The sequence below is a fragment of the Eptatretus burgeri genome, chromosome 14 (genome assembly GCF_056783735.1).
Source record: "Eptatretus burgeri isolate ZD-2024b chromosome 14, Ebu_testis_v1, whole genome shotgun sequence".
NCBI lineage: Eukaryota > Metazoa > Chordata > Myxini > Myxiniformes > Myxinidae > Eptatretus > Eptatretus burgeri.
The window spans coordinates 67,186,740-67,200,089 of record NC_140974.1 but is presented as its reverse complement, the minus strand read 5'-3'; the positions used below and the strand labels follow the sequence as shown (position 1 = coordinate 67,200,089).

At 45.3% G+C, this 13,350-nt stretch overlaps 1 protein-coding gene across 8 annotated transcripts in view; it reads right to left on the bottom strand.

The window, feature by feature from the left end:
* Positions 1 to 13,350, bottom strand: part of LOC147013515 (SH3 and multiple ankyrin repeat domains protein 3-like) — a 522,196-nt gene that overhangs the window by 455,615 nt on the left and 53,231 nt on the right. For all 8 annotated transcript variants that reach the window (XR_015051346.1, XR_015051345.1, XM_085855370.1 and 5 more), the window contains one exon: positions 3,750 to 3,953. Coding sequence is in view for 6 of the 8 variants with exons in the window: in XM_085855370.1 (XP_085711496.1) it covers positions 3,750 to 3,953 (204 nt within the window). In the remaining 2 variants the exon portion in view is untranslated. The remainder of the gene's footprint in view (positions 1 to 3,749; positions 3,954 to 13,350) is intronic.

Genomic DNA, 13,350 nt, shown 5'->3' with positions numbered 1-13,350 from the left:
TATGCCAGCACGGGCTGCTTTGAGAAATTCAAAATAAAATTCGGCCTCCATCATGTAGAATTAGTCAGGGAAGCAACATCGGCACACCATGATGCTGTGAAAAACTACCCACCGCAGCTTATACAATAAATCAAGGTGAAGGGATTTATGCCGGAGCAGGTTTGTAACACCCACGACACGGGATTATTCTGGAACAGGATGCCACCTGATACCTACCTCACCAAGCAGGAAGGATCTGCTCCAGGGTTGAAGGTAAGGTGGTTAAGGATCATCTTACCCTTCTCCTCTGTGGAAACTCTGCAGGTGACTTCATCGTAAAGCCAATGCTGCTCTTCCGATCGCTGAATCTATGCACTCCTAAACCACTGGATGGAATAAGTTGAAAACTGGTGTTTGTACTCAGGGTGTTGGTTTTGGAGGAAGAACCAGTTCTCTCTAGGTAAATGTGTATAATATAACACCACCTGGTGGAAGCTAATATTAAAAGGCATAATAAAATATGCTGACATCATAAAAGTGCAGGAATTAATCCCTCCTTAAGGACGAGTTCTTTGCTCGTACATTATAAATAATGTAATGAAGACATGACAACAGATGCCAAGCTTAGCAATGCCGCCATTGACGAATAGCTCAACCACGCAAGAGATCCAAGTGCTCTTCTTCCTGCCTCACAAATCTTCTCTTATAATCCCCCCCCCTCCGCCCCCCACTTTTCATCCCCAAAGTGTTGACACCAGTATCCCCAGGGTGCAAACAAATCCTACACACAGTGACAGCATCTCAACCAATCAGACCACGCCGATTATGCACCAATGGGCGCCACGGCTGCCTGTCGGCACAGGCCATTGATGAGCCACTTATCTCACTGTCAATCAGACGGCCATGCTGGAGAGCCTGTCGCTCTCTGGTGAGACACCAGAGACCGGCACTTCATCCTCTTCCCAAAGGTGCGAGGGGATGTGAATGGAAAGGCGTACCATGGAAGTGAGGAACACTCGAAGCCTCTCTTACCCATCCTGTGCCCAGTTCACCAAGAGAGACAAATGACAGGATATCCCTAACCTCTCCAGTCTAAAGTTGGACTCAGTTTGTCTGTCATAAGGGCCATATGCCATACAGTTATCGCAAACACGTGTCCTTATTGCATATTCAAAAGTCATATAAACTACACAAAGATAAAGTGTTCAGGTCTCAAATTCTAACGATACACACCTTCACCGCAAACGTAATATGATTGTCCATTGATATAATATGCTGTGTGGGACAATTGTGATAAAATGTTCAAGAGTCACACACTGACATAAATATTTAACGACCCTAATGAACCAAAGATAGAAATCAAATTTCAATGTCATTTTCAACGAGTCAAGCACAAGACTCATCATCTGTTGTACATGAGACATCAAGAAAAAAAAAATTTGTGAGAGTAACCATGCATTCAGGTCCAAGGAGATCTAACACAGGTGGAGGCAATTCAGTCCATCATCATACCTGCACGAACACCATACTAATTTATCTACACAGGATTCAAGGAAGAAAATGCAAAAAAGAAATTACTTAATTAATGAATTAAAAAATGTTTTATTTTTGTTTTTACTTTTATTTTTAAAGTTTTTGTATTTTTTTTTTTCTTTTTCTTCTTCCCCTCAGGGGAGGGGGAATGTGCTTGTTTAAAAACATACATCAACCACACAACACCCCTTGACAAGACCCCCACCAACAGCAATGTGTACACATGTACACAATCATCCATCAATGCTCAACCTACTGAAAAGTCCTGTCAACATCCCTCTGCCCCACTATCTCCATAACTTCCAGGTACCTATCTAATTCTAATTTAAACGTATCTACTGTTTCTGCTGCCACTACCTTTCCAGGGAGGCCATTCCATACATTGATTACTCTCTGAGCAAAAGACCCCTACCTTCCTACCATCTTAACTCTCCTCTTCTTTAGTCTCAGTCAATGGCCCTGGTCCTATCACTGTCTACTTTGTTGAATAACTCATCTGCACTTATTTTATCTCTACCCTTCATTATCTTAAACATCTCCATCATATCACCTCGTAACCGCCTCCTTTCTAGTGGATAAAAAGCCCTGTCTCCTTCAGCCGCTCCTCATAGTTGAGTCTCGCGAGGCCGGAATCAATCTGGTAGTCCTGCGCTGAGCCCTCTCTATGTCCTTCCTGAGTTGTGGTGACCAAAACTGCACACAATATTCTTTATGCGGCCATCACTAAATTCCTGTGCTATGCTAACACCACCTCATTTGATTTATAAATGATCCCCCTCCGAATAAAACCTAAAACCCGATTTGCTTTACCTATAGCTGCGTGGCACTGTGCTGCCTGCTTACCTCCCATATCTATTACCACCCCCAGATCATTCTCCTGTGTTTCTATTCAAAAAGATAACAAGCTTGGTTGAAATCCCTTCCATGGTTGCGCACCCGTGCAAATATTGCACAGGTTATTGCAGTCACATTACAATTTTCAATTGAAGGGCATATGCCCTTTGACCTTCGATCTTTTAAATCCAAATCTAATGCCTTCATCTTTGTATTACAGTCCACTCATGTGTCAAGTGTGGTTGAAAAGTTATTGCATTAACACAAATTTTCAATTAGAGGGCACTTAACCTTAGGCTTTTGACCTTTTCAACCCAAAATATAATCAGTTTATCTTCCTATTCCACTCCATAGTTACACAAGGTTTTGTCAAAATCCCTTCAGCAGTTGATGGAAACAAAAAATCTGCTACTTTCAGAAAAAGGTCACATGACCTTTGACCTCAAAATCTAATCTGTTCACCTTTGCCTCATAATACACCTTTGTAACAAGTTTGGTGAAAATCCCTTCAGTGGTTCACAAGTTATCGTGGTAACAAAATCATCACTCACGGACACACGGACGGACGACACCAAAACAGAATGCCTCCAGCACCTTCGGCAGCGCAGGCATAAAAAAGTAAGTGTTTGAAAGTGGTGATGGCATTGATCTGGAAGCCAGTGGTTATGGATTCCAACAGACATAATAACGAACGCGCACAAATGAAACAGCCTCTCCCATTCATTCGGAGTGGGAGAACACAGATAATACTGGATTATGCAAATCCACTATACAATAGCATGAGTGCGTACAACAATTATACAGCATAATTCAGAAAAAAAGCTTGAATTAAAATAAAATTGGACATACAGTACTTAACTTCACCATTAAATAATAAAACGACTATGATGCTCATCAATCATGCATTCTCACAATATTTGCAGAGATGAAATATTACAAATCAGTTTTATAATATAAAAAGGTACATACATAATATGTGAATGACCAGTGAGTCCATCAGCCAACCCAATACTCGACATATCACAGATTAACAAACATTTCATAGCTACAGTCTTTCTCTCTCATCCTTCCATTCACCAATGTAACAAAGATGCTTGGTTTGTGAGAATAATGCCACTTAAGCACCAAATGTGTTACCCTACAGTTGTGATACAAGTAGAGGCTGAGATTTCAGACAAAGAAACTGAAGCATGGCTAACCCTCTTAAATTGAGAAAAACAATGATGAGGTTATTTGACAACAGAACAGTGTGAGAACACAACCAAAATGGTGTGGATGAGCATGATAGATTAAAATGGCAAAATTACCCGCATATGCACACAGGATGGACTGGCAAAAACCTTGAAAATATTCCAAACAAGGATGTGCATCAACCTAACTCATCTTTCCCTGCCCTTCCCCACCTCTAGGTAAGGCACCCCCGAATGCAGCGGCTGTGGGTACTCGCGTAAGAGTCTCTCCTCGTCCAAAAAACGGCCATCACGACCATTGAAGGCAGGCTGGAATAGGCCGTAATTGAGAACGTCACGAAGACTTTGGGTCAAGGAGACCAGCACCTGCTGCTTTGCAGCCCACACAGTGCCATTTGGGTTCAAATGTAGGCACTTCTGTTGAAAAAAAGAAAAGTAAGAATGAGAGCTGGGGAGAGGATTAAGAAGAAAAGAAAAAAAGACTCAGGTGCTTGGGATGGGGTAGAGCAGGGGATTGACAGAGAAAATATGGATGCAGAAATACAGGTCATGTGAATAATTCAAAGTTTGAATATGTGGATGATGTAACTGAGTGGAAGTTGTGGTTGTGTGTGTGAAGACGAGCAAAGAAGGAAGACTGTAGCTCAATAAAGGAAACATCTGCAAACTAGAACAGCGCTCGGTGGAGTGCACACGTCTGCCAGGCTGAACAGTTTACGTTTTGTCTCCCACTGACAGGCCAGATCTAGATCCGAACCTGAACCAAAATCGAATTGACTTGTTTTCATCACCTCCCCAACTCATCCACAACTTTATGAGATGTCATGCCATATTTGGCCCCATCTGTCAATGGTGAAGAATCACTTAAAGAGTATTAGATCCGATCTTCACCAAAATCTAATCAATTTGTCCATGTCACATAACAAACCTGTTCAACAAATTTCGTCCAAATCCATCCACAACTTTTTGAGATATCCTGCTCCCAGTCAAACAGACAGACAGACTTTCGGTGGCGGAGGTAAATATGTGCACAAGAGAGAGGGAGGTGAGAGTGGAAGTAAATAATTGAGAAAAAGAGAATGGGGTGTCAATAGAAAAAAGAAAGCCTCTTCCTTGAGACTTGACCTAATAAAAAGAATTTGGTAGTGTTAGGAGAGGGGAAGAGAATTTACTGTCAAGGCCAAAAATATTGGCACCCTTGCACTTTTTTTCAAATAACTCACCATTTTCTCCAAAATAAATTGGAATAGACAAAAGTATTTTGTCTCCACAATTCTTTATCTCACTGTTAATATTACAGAACCTTTGTTTTTGATTCAGAACTTAATATATCCTTTTAAATCAGAAAATAAAAAGAAATGGCATTGACAAAATTATTAACACCCTCAGCTTAATATTTGGTAGCACAGCCTTTGGACAAAATAATTGCAGTCAAGCACTTCCTATCTATATATTAATACTGAAGGACCAATTTTGTGCTCCTCCTAGCGGTCGCGTCACGTTTTTTCTCGGTACTGTGACCTGGACTGAAAGAAACTTCGTACCTGGAAGAGTGCATCGCACATCGTGCCAATAGTCAAACTTCAACTCCGAAGAAGAATAAACACTTTTCGTTTTACATTCGTTTACATGGCGACGTGTGACGTCACCGCTGAGAGGCGTCAGGACGTCATGACATCATCGGTCATTCGCCGACGTCATTACGTCTGTCGTCGACAGACCGTCACTGCTGAGAGGTGTAATTCCACTCCTCGAAAATAGCGTCTGCAATGTAAAACCCTCTTCTGCACATGCTGACTACCTCAGAATGTGAATTTGACACAAAAAATGTAACAAGAAACATTGTATCTTCTATATATTAACACTGAAGGACCAATTTTGTGCTCCTCCTAGCGGTCGCGTCACGTTTTTCTCAGTACTGTGACCTGGACTGAAAGAAACTTCGTACCTGTGAGAGTGCATCGCACATAGTGGCAATAGTCAACTTTCAACTCTGAAGCAGAATAAACACTTTTCGTTGAGACGGGGGCGAGGAGTGAAGAGACGGGGGCAGGGAGTGAAGAGGCGGGGGGCAAGGTAAGCAAATTTTTGGGCAGGGGTAAGCAAATTGAAAGCGGGAAATGGGGGGGGGGATGAGTGGGTGGGGGCTGGGGTGAATTAAGCAGGGTTGAATGTGAGGGGGTGGACAGGGAGGCGGGGGCCCGGGGGCAAGTGGGGCGGGGAATCAAGAGACCAGTGTGTGTGTGTGCGGGGAGTGAAGAGGCGGAGGCGGGGCCAGGGTAATTAAATTTTTGGGCGGGGGTAAGCAAATTGAAGGCGGGGGGGGGGAATGGGGCAGGGGCGGGGGATGAGTAGGCGGGGGCAAGCACGCCCTGTCCAGTCCATGTCCCTCAAGTATAGGTGAGCTGGTGAGGGTGGTTGAATGAACGGAATCCGTCTGTGACAGGGTTTCGGCTCGTCACCATGAATGAGCTTCCGACACCTCTCTCGTGGCAGTTTGTCCCACTCTTCTTGTCCAAACTGCTCCAGTTCTCCCAGATTTGAAGGGTACCTTCTCCCAACTGCTGTTTGCAGATCTCCCCACAGGTGTTGAATGTGATTTAGATCTGGACTCATTGCTGGCCACTTCAGAACAGTCCAACGTTTTGTCTTGAACCATTCCTGGGTGCATTTTGAAGTGTGTTTGGGGTCATTGTCCTGCTGCAAGACCCATCACCTTCGACGGAGACACAGCTTTCTGACACTGGGTTGAACATTGCGCTCAAAAATGCCTTGGTAATCTCCTGATTTCATGATGCCAAGCACACAAGCAAAGCACCCAGTGCCAGAGGCAGCACAGCAACCCCAAACCATCACGTAACCTTCTCCATGTTTGACTGTTGGTCAGGTGTTCTTTTCTTTGAAGGCTTCATTTTGTTTTCTGTAAACATAGAGATGATGTGCTTGATCAAAAAGCTCTAATTTGGTCTCATCTGTCCACAGGACATTCTCCCAGAGGATTTTGGCTTGTTCAGGTAAACTCCAGTAGACTTTCGTCTGTGTCTGTGTCTGTGTCTCTGTCTGTCTGTCTGTCTGTCTGTCTGTCTGTCTGTCTGTCTGTCTGTCTGTCTGTCTGTCTGTCTGTCTGTCTGTCTCTCTTTCTCTCCCAGCAATGGGGTCCTTCTGTGTCTCCTTCCATAGAACCCCCGTTAATCGAGCTGGCGACGGATGATGCACGTTAAAACTGTCGTTAAAACCGTTAAAACCATTCGAACAATCCTTCACTGCAATCTTCGATCAAGTTTTCTCTTGCGGCCACGTCCAGGGGGGTTGACTACAAGCTACGGCCATTGTGGTCCAATGGAGAAGCGGGATTGTGCTTACAGTTTGTCGTGATCCGGGTATTGGCCCCTCCCTTCAGTCGGGTCCATAAAAATGGCAGAGCGGAGGCAGTTCTCTCTCTTCGCCCTCCGCTCTTCTCGTTCAGTCAGCCTGCTCGTGGGTCAGTCAGTCAGCCTGCTTGAATTCATCTGGTTTGCCCTGCCCACTGTTGCTGCTCGCCTTGGTGTTCAGGACTGTCGGTGCTGCCGCCGAAGGAATGCAGAGCCAGACGGGGTCAGCAAGCAGACAGTCAGCGAGATGGTCGGCACGGAGAGCAAGGTGCCATGAGTCCTCGTGACAAAGAAGGGGGTTGGGGGGGGGGATTGCACACTACTGCCACGAGGTTGGGCCATGCTATTTGAGCAATCCTCAGTAGGTACATACATTTACACTTACAGATAGGAAAGGGACCCTGTTCTTACGCATCTTTTTCTTCCATCTTTATTTCTCTCTATCTCATCAACTGTGGATGCATGAAAGGACATCAACACGGGCGAAGCCCAGCTGTTCTTTTACAGACAGAACCTGAAGAAGCGAACGACCTCACATTCACATTTTCCTCTTGCACAACGCCGCACCCCCTACATTGCACGTCACCACTCCCACATCTTAGACACAACCAGTATTCCTCCCATCTACCTCTCCCTAAGCGTTCTGGGTTACATTGGTCTGCCGACCGCACCAGGTATTGAGTGGTTGTTGACCCTCACCTGCTTTCTTTCTCTCTGGGCTATCTAATCCTCCTCGGGTTTGTGTTCGTGATGGCGCCTGTCCAAGCATAAATTAAGATTGTGGAAGATATACTGGGATAACTCTGCTGTGTCTGCATTTGTAAAATTGCTTGTCTTTTGCTGCACGCCACGGATTCCTTGCTTTCCCTACTGTACATACCACTAAATTCTATTAACTGTGCCACATACCTTTCCTTACATTGTTTTTGTTCGTCTTTTGGCTGCTCCCATTAGGAGTCGCCACAGCGGATCATCCGTTATGATCCGCATACTGATTTGGCACAGCTTTTATGCCGGATTCCCTTCCTGACGCAACCCTGGTCGCCTCTTACGACACAGGGATAAGGATTGGGTTTTGCCGTGATTCCGGGCTGCCCTACACCCTCTCATAGCGCGGCCCAGTGCAGAGCTCCCGTCCTCAAGCGATCCTCCAACCCAAGCCTCCGAGTAGCCGGATTACAGGCGCACGCCACTATGCCCGGTTTTATACCTTTCCTTACATTCTGGTTGTAAATAAATACACTGTGTAGAAATGTTCCCAGCTCATTTTCATGTTTTCCTTCATTGGTCCAGCATGGCCCACACCCTCGCTTAGCCCACACCCTACCTCAGCCAGGATGTTACAAAGATTTGCTTTGTAGCCAGTACATACTTGGCGGTTGCACTCGGCTGCACCTGGTCCGGTAAGTAATCTGGTTAACACAAGTACGTACCGAGGGTGCGTTCCCTGGTAAAGAGATCACGTGACCCTTGGGTAAACGGTTTGTTAGATGGAGGACCCTAAATCACATGGTCGAGTTACTGACGCTCATGGTCGATTAGCGACCCGCCGCGTCATGAAGTTATTCGTGTGCGACAGCCTGCGATTCCAGTGAGGAACCCGAGACAGCCCCTCCCTTGTGGTTTCCCCTGCTACGCCGGGCCGCTACAATATACATACACATACATATATGGAAGAAAGTTTATTGTTTGTGTGTTTGTTCATTTATGCATTCGCATCCTGCAGCAACTAGTCCAACCAAACTTTGCAAGGCCTCTTTCTTCATCCAGAGGAAGGTTGAGGGCTATGTTTGGATAAAAAAATTGAAAAATTTAAATCAGATAATTGGCCTTCAGGCCTTAATCGGGCCTTGTGCTAATACACTGCCTATGTTTTCCCCCAGAAGCGATTGAGTAATATGTGTTACGAAGAATGCATGTTGAGGTTGTGGTGATTTTTCAATACAAATTTAATTATCGCAGGGTTTACTTGTGCACCTGTTATTTAAAGTTTTGCTTTACACAAGTTTATTAAACACTTCTATGTTCAGGTCTAGAGGGAGTATGGTGCTTCCACTGCCACAATTGAGTAACTTATATTGTGAAGATCATATGTTGAGGTCATGTTATGTACTAGCAAACACCACCCACTACTTTGCTGACGGAAATACCAAGGGGGGGGGGATAAAAAGAAGGGGGAGGCGGAAAGAGGGGGAGAAAAAGAGGGAGGCCGAGACGGAGACAGAGGAGAATGAGGAGATGTATGTGGAACGAGAGAGGAGGGAGGGGTAGCAAGGATGGAGGGAGAGTGAGGAGGGGTGGGGGAAGAGAAGGCAGCATGAGGTGAGAGGGAGGGAAGGCAGATGTGCGGTGGAGCATTAATTACAATTCATACTGTCTCATCAAAATGATTCTGCATAGAATAACAGTGAAGATGGAAACAAAATAGGGTCTGAAATCCATTTTCTACTGGTCATACTATAAATACTGTCTGGAGACAGAGAGACAGACAAAGAGATAGATATAGAGATAGAGATAGAGAGAGAGATAGAGAGAGAGATAGATAGAGAGAGAGATAGAGAGAGAGATATAGAGAGAGAGATAGAGAGAGAGAGATAGAGAGAGAGATAGAGAGAGATAGAGAGAGAGATAGAGAGAGAGAGATAGAGAGAGAGATAGAGAGAGATAGAGATAGAGAGAGATATGTGTGTGTGGGAGGGTGCTGCACTATATTTGGAGGAGGTAGAGCAAGGATGGGACAGAAAGAGAGACAGAGAAAAAGAGGCGTGGGGGTGGTGAGTTAGAGAAAAAATGTTATCCTTTATGAACACACACACACACACACACACACACACACACACACACACACACACACACACACACACACACACACACACACACACACACACACGTACTTAGCCAATATCGGCAATTTTTCGGGAATCGGCAGATTGGAGTCAGTGTGATTTCCGACTACAGTAAGTACTGTGTACAACCCTCTCACTGAGAGCTCTCACTGAGAAAACACGTCAATACAGCAAACGGCATGGAAATCGGGTGTCATCAAATATATTTTGCTTTGAAACTCACAAAGAGAAACCATATAATCTGAGTAAAGTACACCCGGTTCATATAAATTAACCAATTGCTTTACTAACAGTCATGAGGACAAAGGAAAACGTGATCGCTCGTACGCTGCTGAGGTTAAAACCTCCACCACCGATCATCACCACCATAAGATACGGGATGAAACCTTGCCACCACGGTGCCTGTAACCATACATGCAGGCATGCACACACACCCGCGGAGAGTCCCTTTACAAATCCAAATCTATCCCTATGTCCCTCTACCTTTTTTGTTTGTTTGTTTAAAATGTCGAGGCTCATATGAGAGCTAACACACAGAACGTACAAGGGGATCAGGAGATAAGAGGGGCAGGAAAGAGGACAAAACAGTGGGGAACAAACAGATTCGGATATCTGTGGATGGGAGAGGGATGGGGCGGGGAACATGAGGTAAACAAGATGGACACTGCAGGGACTTTCAGGTCCTTACACGACAGGGAATTTCAGGAAGGAAAGCAGGGAATTTCAAGGAGGTGTGTTTGGGGTGGATTAACGGGGTTAGAAAAGATCGTGATTTTGGATGGGGGAAGATAAGAGATGGTGGTGAACAGTTGTTTTGAAGACTTGGAGAGAATAGTGGGATTGAAGAGAGTGTGGGAGTTTGTTTCAAAGGCAGGTAAAAAGAGAAATGAAAGAGTGAAGGTGAGCAGTGATTCTTGATTTTCGTAGTTTACCAGAAGGGGATTGCTCGTGGACCTTGAGTGCCCTGAGGAAATATGGGGGGGGGATAGATCGCAGACAGAGCAGTGGGGGGGGGGGTGGTGAGACGAGTGGAGACAGTCGAAGACAAAGACCACTGACCTGCCTGCGGTGAGAGAGTGAGATACCCAAAGTCTCAGCCTTATCGCAGGAGATACCAATGATCCTAAATACCTTCGTTTCCACATCGTGAAGCCAAGAAAGGTGAGAGGCGGGAGCACCAGCCCAGACGGGAGAGCAGTACTCCATCAAGCTGCGGACGAAAGCTTTGTATGTGGTCAGGAGCTCAGGTGTGCCAAGGAAGGACTTCAGGTATGCCAAGGAAGGATTTTGCCTTATAGCAACTGCCGACTGTACATCCCGATCCGGGCACGAACTGTACCACGATTGACTGTAGGGTGCTCGGCAAGCAGCTTAAGCACTCATACAAGCACTCCAATTAAATGGCTTATAAGGAACGGCTGGCTTGGCAAGCGATAGCAAGCTGATTGATAATGGCACATACCCACAAAAAAACTAAACATCGCCAATTTCATAACATTTTCATATTTCACTCCAAATTTCGAGTTATTTGGTCCACGTGATCCGATCCTCCAAGCTCAAATTATATTTCTATGATGTACATCAATTTGTCCGTGAGAGAAAATCACCTCATATAATGCATTAAATCGCTGCAAGCTTATTTGAAAATTATAGCACTTACAAAAGCGAAGTATAGAGCGATTCGTAGGTCTGTAGATGAGGCATTCGATGATATGAGTGAGGAAAGTGAAAGAAAACATTTTGAGTGCTTTATCAATAATAAACTGTTGTTGCCTGTTCCAACTGAAGACATTGTTGAGCAGGCTGAACAATTTCGGGAATTAAGACCCCAGAAAGGTAACCGAGGATGCACCTTTAGACCCTGTCGAGAGCGAGGTGTCCGAGGATGTGAATAAAAAATAATATCATAAAATAAGTCCATCAATTATCTTCAAAAGGGGTGTTTTAATTAACCTAAACACCTAATTATTGCACCGAAAAAACACCGAATTGCATGAAATTTGGTGGGATGATTGGTTATTAGCCAGGAAGCATTCGATTAGATGTTGGGATCGTTCGGGTCAAAGGTCAAGGTCACGAAAAGGTCAAAATCGTCTTTTTACGATAACACGGTCAATTTTTATTCAATTTGCATGCAACTAACGCCAAAATGTTCAGAATTCAACGCCTCATCTTGTGATATGCAATATGACACAATGACGCCCATACTCTTGTTACCTTCGCATTCTGCGAAAGGTTATGTTTTGGTCGGCGTGTATTTATTTATTTATTTGTAATCTTGTGATTCGTATAACTCAAAAAGTATTAAACCGAATTGCATGAAATTTGGTGGAATGATTGTTTATTAGCCAGGAAGCATTCGATTTGATTTTGGGATCGTTCGGGTCAAAGGTCAAGGTCACGAAAAGGTCAAAATCATCTTTTTATGATAACACGGTCAATTTTTATTCAATTTGCATGCAACTAACGCCAAAATGTTCAGAATTCAACGCCTCATCTTGTGATATGCAATATGACACAATGACAACTATACTCTTGTTACCGGTTAGGGGTCAAAGGTCAGGGGGGGGTCACGACCTTGAAAAATATGCGGTTTTTGTCATAACGCGGTCAATTCTTGTCCGCTTTACATGAACCCAGCACCAAAATGTTCAGAATTTAATGCCCAATCTTGTGACACAATGACGTCAGAACACATGTCACCGGTTGGGGTAAAATGTCGGGGGGGGGGGTCACGCCCTTGAAAAATATGCGGCTTTCGGCTTTCGCTTTCGCCCCGTACAAACCGGAATAGCCGGCCCCAACACCACCCCCCCCCCAACCAGTCCCAGGGAAACTAACGAGTGCCGAGCATATAGGGCCGTGTTCGGCAGACCCAGATGGGGAAGAGCCCTCAGAGCTGTGACAGGTCATTTCTCGTGGTCAAATTGGCACGGGTAGTTGAACAATTAGGTGCAAAATTGCTGGCGTATAGGGTAGACGCCGTTGTGGACACAGGAGCAAGCGCCACGATCATCAGCCCTGTGGTCCTTAATTCGAGTGTGGTCGGGGGATGAGATCCACCATCTGCAAAATCATTGTTTGCAGCTAGCTACCTGGGCAATGGCCCCCATCATAGGGCATGGTTTCGTGACCCTTAAATTGGGCACGGTTAAAAGGAGAATCGAGGTTTGGGTGGCGGAAGTGTACAACCCATACTTAATAGGGTTAGATGTGCTGACCGCCGGTGGTTGTAAAATCGACTTGGGCCGAGGAGTCATGCAGTTGGGTGGTGAGGAGTTGCCATTGGGGGGCATGAGCACGGATGATAAGGTAGAGCTGGAGGCTCCCAACTCCGTGGTCATCCCCCCCGCCCCCGGGTGCCGAGGCAGTAATTCCGGCATGGTGACGGGCACACCCAACCTGGCAGGGCTCCTGCGGCCTGGCCTAACTACTGGCGTGGCAATCGACCCCGGGTTTAGTTGTGGGCCGCACCCTGGTAAATACCAACGGCAGATCGTGCCCGTCAGGGTAATAAATGTAAGCATGGAACCACGCACTATTGGACGGGGCACGAAGGTGGCAGATTGCACCCCAGTGGTACGAGTCACAGAGCTG